This window comes from Gossypium hirsutum, chromosome D12 (genome assembly GCF_007990345.1).
Source record: "Gossypium hirsutum isolate 1008001.06 chromosome D12, Gossypium_hirsutum_v2.1, whole genome shotgun sequence".
Lineage (NCBI taxonomy): Eukaryota > Viridiplantae > Streptophyta > Magnoliopsida > Malvales > Malvaceae > Gossypium > Gossypium hirsutum.
Window position 1 is genome coordinate 51,867,078 of NC_053448.1, and position 8,243 is coordinate 51,875,320.

General features: G+C 31.7%; 1 protein-coding gene across 1 annotated transcript; it reads left to right on the plus strand.

Moving 5' to 3' along the window:
• The first annotated feature begins 4,397 nt into the window (after positions 1–4,397).
• LOC107946468 (ABC transporter G family member 21) lies at positions 4,398–7,711 on the plus strand. The gene is made up of 5 exons (XM_016880811.2): positions 4,398–4,783; positions 4,905–5,703; positions 6,255–6,446; positions 6,571–6,752; positions 6,854–7,711. The coding sequence occupies exons 1-5, from the start codon at positions 4,604–4,606 to the stop codon at positions 7,511–7,513; spliced, it is 2,013 nt and encodes a 670-aa protein (XP_016736300.1). The 5' UTR covers positions 4,398–4,603; the 3' UTR covers positions 7,514–7,711.
• Positions 7,712–8,243: the final 532 nt, after the last annotated feature.

The following is an 8,243-nucleotide window of genomic DNA, read 5'->3' on the forward strand; positions in this document are numbered from 1 at the left end:
AATGAAATTATTTTAAAAAAAATTAATCGACTTACATTTAATATTGTCCAACAATTAATTTAGAATAATTTAAATTCCTTTGACGAAGTAGAATTTTCATTTTAAAAAAGGTAATATAATTTATTTGGTGATCTAACTTTACGAAAAAAAGTCATTTTAGCCCTCTATTTAATTTTTTACATTTTTTAGCCCTTAAATTTGTGTTTTTTTGTCAAATCACCCAAAATAAATATAAGAATTGATATTTTTTAACTTTGTTGACATTACATACGTGTTGATTGTCACGTGAATGACATATTAATATTTACTTAATTTTTAAAATTTTAAAAAATTAATTAAATACTGGTGTGTCATCTACATGGCAATCCATGTGTTTGCCACACCATCAAAATTAAAAACGTTAACTGAGGATATTTGTTATTCTTATAATTTTAGTGTTGGTGCCGGGGATAAAACAAATTTATGAGAGATTAACTGAAGACTTTAAAGCCTATAATCATGTCACTTTTTTAAAGATTTTATTCATCTCATATATATTTTGATTAGCAAAAGAGTTACCAACAAATGAACTTCGATGATACAATAAAATTTAACGATTATTCATATTTTGTATTGACGAAAACAACCCATTAAGCATTGAACAGAACATAACAAGATTATCAAATTCTATAAAGAATCTTTACAATAATTCTCTTTAGAATAATCTAGGAATATTAACAAATAGATGAGAATAAAAAAAAACGGTTTTTGAGTTTTTGGTGTGTCTTAGTATATGTTGTAAATGAAAATTGTTTCATATTTATAAGAGTTTTCATATTGATCATATCTACTCATTTTGACGCAATGTTTAAAACTACTCATAACCTCTCCTCAACCTATAAATAGGAGAATAATGCGTCGAACTCACGTCTATATATATTGACAACAATACTCGACCCAATTGAATTAAAACTTATAATTTTTTATTTGTAACTGTTAAAAGATGAAATTGTGGTAGAAAAATAGATAGCAAACACAAACACAAAATGTTTGGAAGGCAGGGTCTTTTTTAGCTTTTTAAAATTATAAATCGAGTGAGGACGCTATCTCAAGAACCAACCCACTTACGTTTTATATACTTTGAATGGGAGGGTGACAGCTAAAAAGAAACTAAAGGGCATGTCATGAGGAAGAGGAAGAGGAAGAGGAAGAGGAAGAAAACCCTAGCACTTTCACTTTTTCTTCTTTACCCAAACACTCCATCACTTAAAAGAAATTAAAAAGAAGAAAGTGAAGCAATCTCTCTCCACACATATATAATCGATACTTCCTGCCTGCCTCAAGCATGACCCCTATGTTTTATTTTAATTTCTCTGTCCATGAAATCCGAAGACAGAAATAGAAAATAAAGTAGGTTGGCTGGGTTCTCTTCCATTGCACTCTTCAAACAGGGAAAATATTATATAAAATAGAGATGTCACGTTATTTGTATTTTTATTTTTAATAGTTTAATGTTACATTAATATTTTTATTTTAAAATAAAATTAAATAAAAATCTTAAAATTCAGAATGAAATTATTGATTTCACATTAAAGAGGTAATATTTTTATTTTATACAATTTTTGCCCATGTTCATGCTCATTTATTGTTAAATATATAATAACAGATAAAAAGAATTTTTTTTAAAGATGATTCCTCCAATCAAAAATATATATTATTCTCTTCTAAAGAGATTTTTTTTTCTACAAAAACATCATCTTTTTTTGTCCTTGTGAGCGGCATTAATTTTTTCAACTTCAAAGATTCATCCAAAAACAGAGTTATCTAATAAAAATATTAAATAACGTGTTTTTAATTTGAGTGATGAAGATGGAGTAAAATCTAATTCGATTCGAAAAATTTGAATTAAATAGTTCGAGTTATTTGAGTTAATCAAGTTATTCGGGTTAACTCGAATAAAAAATTAAGTTTTTCAGTTTAACTCGAATATGAATTACACAGTTCAAGTTATCCAAAAATCCGAATAAGAAAAGATAAAATTACGTCATTTTGAGTTAAAAGTCAACCATTCGGTTAAAAGGCAAAACTACGTCGTTTTGATAAATGTTTACTCATTAAGTAAAACCATTATATTTATTTATATAGTTAAATAATCTTGTACTTCGCCTACTAGTTAAATAATCGGTCCATGTAAACGCAACATTGAATATAAATAATAGGACTCGTTAACTCGATTCGACTTGACTCGAAATTTTTTGAGTCGATTTGATTCGAAAAAAAATTCAAATTGAGTTCAGTTGATAAAATAAGATTCGTCAACTCGATTAACTCAAAATTTTTTGACTCGATTCAACTCGACTCAATCGAATATTCACCCCTAGTTCAATCTCTATGAATCTTAAAAATTAAATTTTCATTATTATTTTATTATTTTTTCATATTTATTTTACAGCTCATAAAAAATAATTCTTTTAAAATTTTTACAGCTTTCTAAATGGGAATATTATGAATTATATTTATCTTGATCGATTTCTATAAATGTTTAAAGGAAAAAGGTTCGCTTGATGATTTGCCTCAATCTAAAACCACACCACTAAATCCAGCCCTACGTCTTGTATATTTTTTTCCATTGTATAGGACTCAAATTTGAAAGTAGGGCATTAGTTATTTACAAGAGTTAAACTATGGGTTTTATTTTAAATTAGTCCCTAAATTTTAAAATATTTTAATTACATCTTCAAACTATCTATGCTATATTAATAATGTATTTCTATGATTAAAATTGTTAAATAACACTTCAAATCTTATGTGACATAGTTTAACATGTTACTGCATAACTTTTAAAAATTAAAACAAAAAATAAAGAGAAAATATCAAAGCCAATATTATAACATTCATTTTTCTTCAGATTTTTCATTTTAAACTATACAACATATGATTTATCATCTTATTTAATAATTAAATTAACGATTTTAGTTTAAAGATGTAATTATAATGTTTTAAAATTTAGAGACTAATTTAAAATGGAAGGTATAATTTTAAGATGTATGATGCAATTAACTCCAAATGCTGGCCAATATAAACACATACAGGGGTATGTTGGTGAAAAGCTAGCTCTTCTCAAAGTTAAGCTCCACTTTATTTTGATTGATCCATGACTGTCAAACAAAGTGGCTGAGCCAAGGGATTTGCAGAGGCATCCCTCTTTCTAAAATGAAATTTTTTTATTTAAATATTTTATAATTTATAAAATTTTAAATTGATAATGGTAAAATTGTATTTAGTTCCATAAAAATATAAAAATTTAATTTAATATTTTAAAATTATAAATATATAGACTACTAAAATAATAAAATTATATTTTTACAAATAAAAATATATAATTTAATCTCGTCCCTCCAAAACTTTCTAAATATTCCGCCACTGGTTAAAGATTAATTAAATTTTACGTTACTCGCTAATTATATAGGAATATATGTTTATGTTTTTCATTGAATTAGAGCAAGGAATCAACAGTATATTAATTCACTAATTAAAAAAATATTTTATTAAAAATAAAAAATATTATATTTTTACATAAAATCCATATAAACCATTTAAATACAAAATATATTTGGCAGCTCAACCTAGAATTTTGTATAATTTTACAAATTCTCATATTTTTCATTTCAATCATAATTTGATTTGATTTTTAATTTTTATACGAAACTTTTAATAGGTATATTTATTATATATTAATAATATTGTTGATTGAGTTGATGTCGTATATTAACTTGGCATAAATATAAAATTGATGACAACATCATAATAAACAATTATATTCATTTAGTATTTTTAATTTGACGTAATTTTATGTATAATTCCAAACCATATGTTTCATAGTTTATTGTCTGTTATTTTTAAACACACCTCTATATTCTAAATATGTGATTTTTACACGCATACAAATATGATAAAATTTTTAATAATATGACAATTTTTCATATAAAAATGTGCAAAAGATAAAAACACTATTATAATAATTTTTTTTTCATATCAAGAGCATTATAATAGTACTAAATTATGTCGCAACTACAAAAAGTATTTTTTAGAGCAGTGGTGGAGGCTTTTTTACCTAAGATCTATGGTTTAAATTCTAGTATTGTAGTCTGTTGTAAAAAATATAATATTTTAAATATTTTATTTACGATACCAACTCAATTAAGAGCATTATGTTAGATATAATCCTTAAAAGATGATAGGTTTGTATTTACCTCTTTCAACAATATCTTCTCCGATATGATTTACTGGTTGATGACATATATAATTTGAAATAATTAATTAATGCCGTCCAAACACGTAGACAAATGGGAACCGGAAAGGACTTTGCGGCAAAATCACATACATCTCCAGGCCTAATATATAGATCTTAACTAAGTATATCGTAAATCCCATCATCCATTCTAAATTTCCAATTCCCTTTCTAATTCTCCCTCCATCGCCAGTATTAGTCTCTGTGTATATATATCTCACCTCCCATCCCATCTTTGTCTGCTAAATTTGGCTCTCTTACTGAAATCAAATAAAATGATGCCCCCTCAGCAAGACTAGCAATATCACCACCCATAATACTCCTGCCCCCATCATGCTCACAACCAGCCGGATGACGGAGAATTTCATTTCTGTTCACGCTCAGCCATCGGCTTCTTCATCCACCAACGTCGTCCCATGTTCTCCGCAGCATCCCATCCCATCCCAACAGGACACGCTAACTCCACTTCCATTTTCAGTTTCGTGTCAATCTTTACGTCCTGTAACTCTCAAGGTTCTTTATTCTCCACTACATATCTTGCACATTTGTTTGGCTAATACTGAATTAAGTAGATAAATAGTTATACATGTATTATAATTTTGATCCATAAAGTTGTTATTTACGGCTGTTGCAGTTTGAAGAAGTGGCATACACCATCCATTCCAGTGTCACAAGCGCAAGTTGTTTCTCCTCGCATAAACCCAAACAGAGAACAAATGTACTGAACGGGGTTAGCGGTGTCGTTCGACCCGGCGAGCTACTGGCAATGCTTGGCCCCTCTGGTAGTGGTAAAACCACCCTCCTCACTGCTCTCGGAGGTCGTTTAACTGGAAAGTTGTCGGGCACCATAACCTATAATGGGCGGCCATTTTCCAGCTCCATGAAGCGCAAAACAGGATTTGTGTCTCAAGATGATGTGCTGTATCCCCACCTCACTGTGTTGGAAACGCTGGCTTATGCTGCTTTGTTGAAATTACCGAAAAAGCTGACTGCACAAGAAAAGATTGAGCAAGCTGAACTGATTATAGGGGAACTCGGCTTAGCAGGATGTAGGAACAATGTTGTGGGTGGGCCTCTTCTTCGGGGGGTGTCGGGTGGGGAACGTAAACGGGTTAGTGTTGGCCTGGAGATGTTAGTGAACCCCAGTTTGTTGATGCTGGATGAGCCCACTTCAGGACTGGACTCCACCACAGCACACCGAATTATGGTTACCTTACGCGGCTTAGCACGCGGTGGCCGGACTGTCATCACCACCATTCACCAGCCTTCAAGTGGGTTGTACAGGATGTTTGATAAAGTGCTGGTGCTTTCTGATGGGTATCCGATTTATTGCGGTCAGGCGGATCAGGCCATGGACTATTTCAGTTCCATTGGTTTCTCACCAAGTTTCAAATTTGTGAACCCTGCTGATTTTCTCCTTGATCTGGCTAATGGTAAGCAAGCCTCCCTACATTTTCTTTCTTCTTCTTTTTAATAGGTAACAGAAATTAAGTCAAATAATAACATCAACTTAATTGGACTCACTGATTCATGCTGCAACCTGACATGCTTGGTATATATATTATTAATAAAAGTCTGTATCATGCCGCCTATATGAGTATAACTATCTCAGAATTGACAATACAACTATATCAATGTTGCATACAGGAATTCAATCCATTTACACGTACGTTTTCCTTGAGTTAATCGGCTCCCTTGGGTCATGTAGTCCAACTCTAATTAAATCATTCATAGAACTAAACTCAAGGTCAATGATTTTAAGAAGTCAAAAAGGTAGTCAATTAATTAATTCTGGATTTTATTTTTGTTTCTTTTTTACTCCAATACTTTATGGATAATTGGAGCTCCACCATCCTCTTGATTTGTAAATTCTAATAATTTTATCATCTTTTTGGCTCCTCCCCACTTGGTCATTACTTAGCTTAAATAAATGGTACAAGCAGTTAAAATTTCACATGGTCTAATTGCTATTTTGCGGGAGCAGGTATAGCCCCTGATGTAAAACCGGAAGAGCAACTAGAGTTTCATGGCAGAGTAGACAATCCTGATGATCACAAATCCACTAAACAGTACCTAATATCTTCTTACAAGAAGAATATATACCCTATCTTGAAGGCTGATATCAATCAAGACTTGCAAGATTCGACTTTTTCAACAGTTACACCATCAAAATCAAGTAAGTTAAAAAAATCATTAATGGTCTCTCGTCCCACACAGGTTTAAATTAATTTCTACTAGGGCTTGTGTAAAGTGCAAGTATTTGCAGTGATGACGAGATTAGTTTGTGTGTACGCATGCAGGGGGTGGTGAGGTTGAATGGAACAGCAGCTGGTGGGAACAATTCAAGGTATTGGTGAGAAGGGGTGTACAAGAGAGGAAGCATGAATCCTATTCAGGCCTAAGAATATTTCAAGTCATGTCGGTTTCAATACTTTCAGGCTTCCTCTGGTGGCATTCTGATACTTCCCACATACAAGACCAGGTATCAATGCCATGACCTCGAATTCCAACAAGAGTATAAAAATTAGTTCAATTTTGATTGACTGATGATGACAGAATATTAATTAATATTTTTGTTTGCAGGTGGGGCTTCTGTTTTTCTTTTCAATATTCTGGGGTTTTTTCCCTCTCTTCAATGCCATTTTCGCATTCCCACAAGAGCGGCCAATGTTAATCAAAGAAGGATCCTCAGGGATGTACCGTCTGTCCTCATATTACGTTGCCCGAACAACAGGTGACTTGCCGATGGAGCTTGTTCTGCCTACCATATTTGTAACCGTCACATATTGGATGGGGGGCCTCAAACCTTCACTAGTAACATTTGTACTCACCCTCTTAATCGTACACTTGAACGTGCTGGTCTCTCAAGGACTAGGACTGGCACTGGGAGCCATTCTAATGGACGTAAAACAGGCTACAACCTTGGCTTCTGTGACGATGCTGGTGTTTTTATTAGTGGGCGGATACTACATTCACCACATGCCTGCTTTCATAGCTTGGTTGAAATACATTTCCTTTAGTCACTACTGCTATAAGCTCCTGGTGGGGGTGCAGTACTCAGTGAATGAGGTGTATGAATGCGAGATTGGGAGGCGTTGCAAGGTCATGGATTTTCCTGCAATCAAGTATCTGGGCCTTGACAACAATAATAGGTGGTGGGACGTGGCTGCTTTGGCAATTATGTTGGCGGGATATAGGCTACTGGCTTATGTGGGCCTAAGAGTGTATGGAAAACCTCACTGACCACATCTATCTCCACCCAATTATTTACCTTGTTCAAAGTACGTAAAGTAGAATGAATTAAGATGGTCTTCGCCTCAATCATGCTCCCATTCAGTATGCTACTAATTAATCCAGCCTTGTTTTTCCTTAACCTGCATTTATTTATGCCTTAAATGATTAATTGATATCTAAATTATATTTATTATTGTTATTTTGCCACCTATTTTTCTTTTATGAGTAGTGACTAAATTATATTTTCATTTATGGCAAAAAAATTATATTTTTGTTATCCATGGTTTTTTAAATTAGATCGGTGATGGAATTGATAGACATTCGATTTTTAATTTGATTGGTCCTTCTGATTCTTCCAATTTAATTAAATTATTAAAAAATTATAAAATTAATATATATATTAAAAATAGAGAAAATCTGATTTCACTCTATTTTTTAACTCCATTCAATTAGTTTAAGTGGTTTGTGTTTTAATTGATCTAACCCCTCTTTCTGAATTATGATTGATTCTTAATTTAACCAATCCAACTAACCTATTTGATATGATTTAATCTTATCGAAATCAAGTAAATTAATTAAGATATCATATGAAAAAAAAAACAGATAAACATTATCATCTCTTATATATATTCACTTTATAATTTTTTTTCTTTCTTTCTTGTTCCTGTCATCTTTTTCTCACCTCTCACTAACATTGAAAGAAAACCCAAAACCACCATGCAACCTTCTGTTCATCGTC

What these genes read in the sequence shown, in the direction of transcription:
- LOC107946468 (XM_016880811.2), top strand. Translation starts at nt 4,604, where the DNA reads ATGCTCACAACCAGCCGGATGACGGAGAATTTCATTTCTGTTCACGCT. An exon ending in TACGTCCTGTAACTCTCAAG is followed by an intron (nt 4,784 to 4,904) that starts GTTCTTTATTCT and finishes CGGCTGTTGCAG; the next exon opens with TTTGAAGAAGTGGCATACAC. An exon ending in CTTCCCACATACAAGACCAG is followed by an intron (nt 6,753 to 6,853) that starts GTATCAATGCCA and finishes TTTTGTTTGCAG; the next exon opens with GTGGGGCTTCTGTTTTTCTT.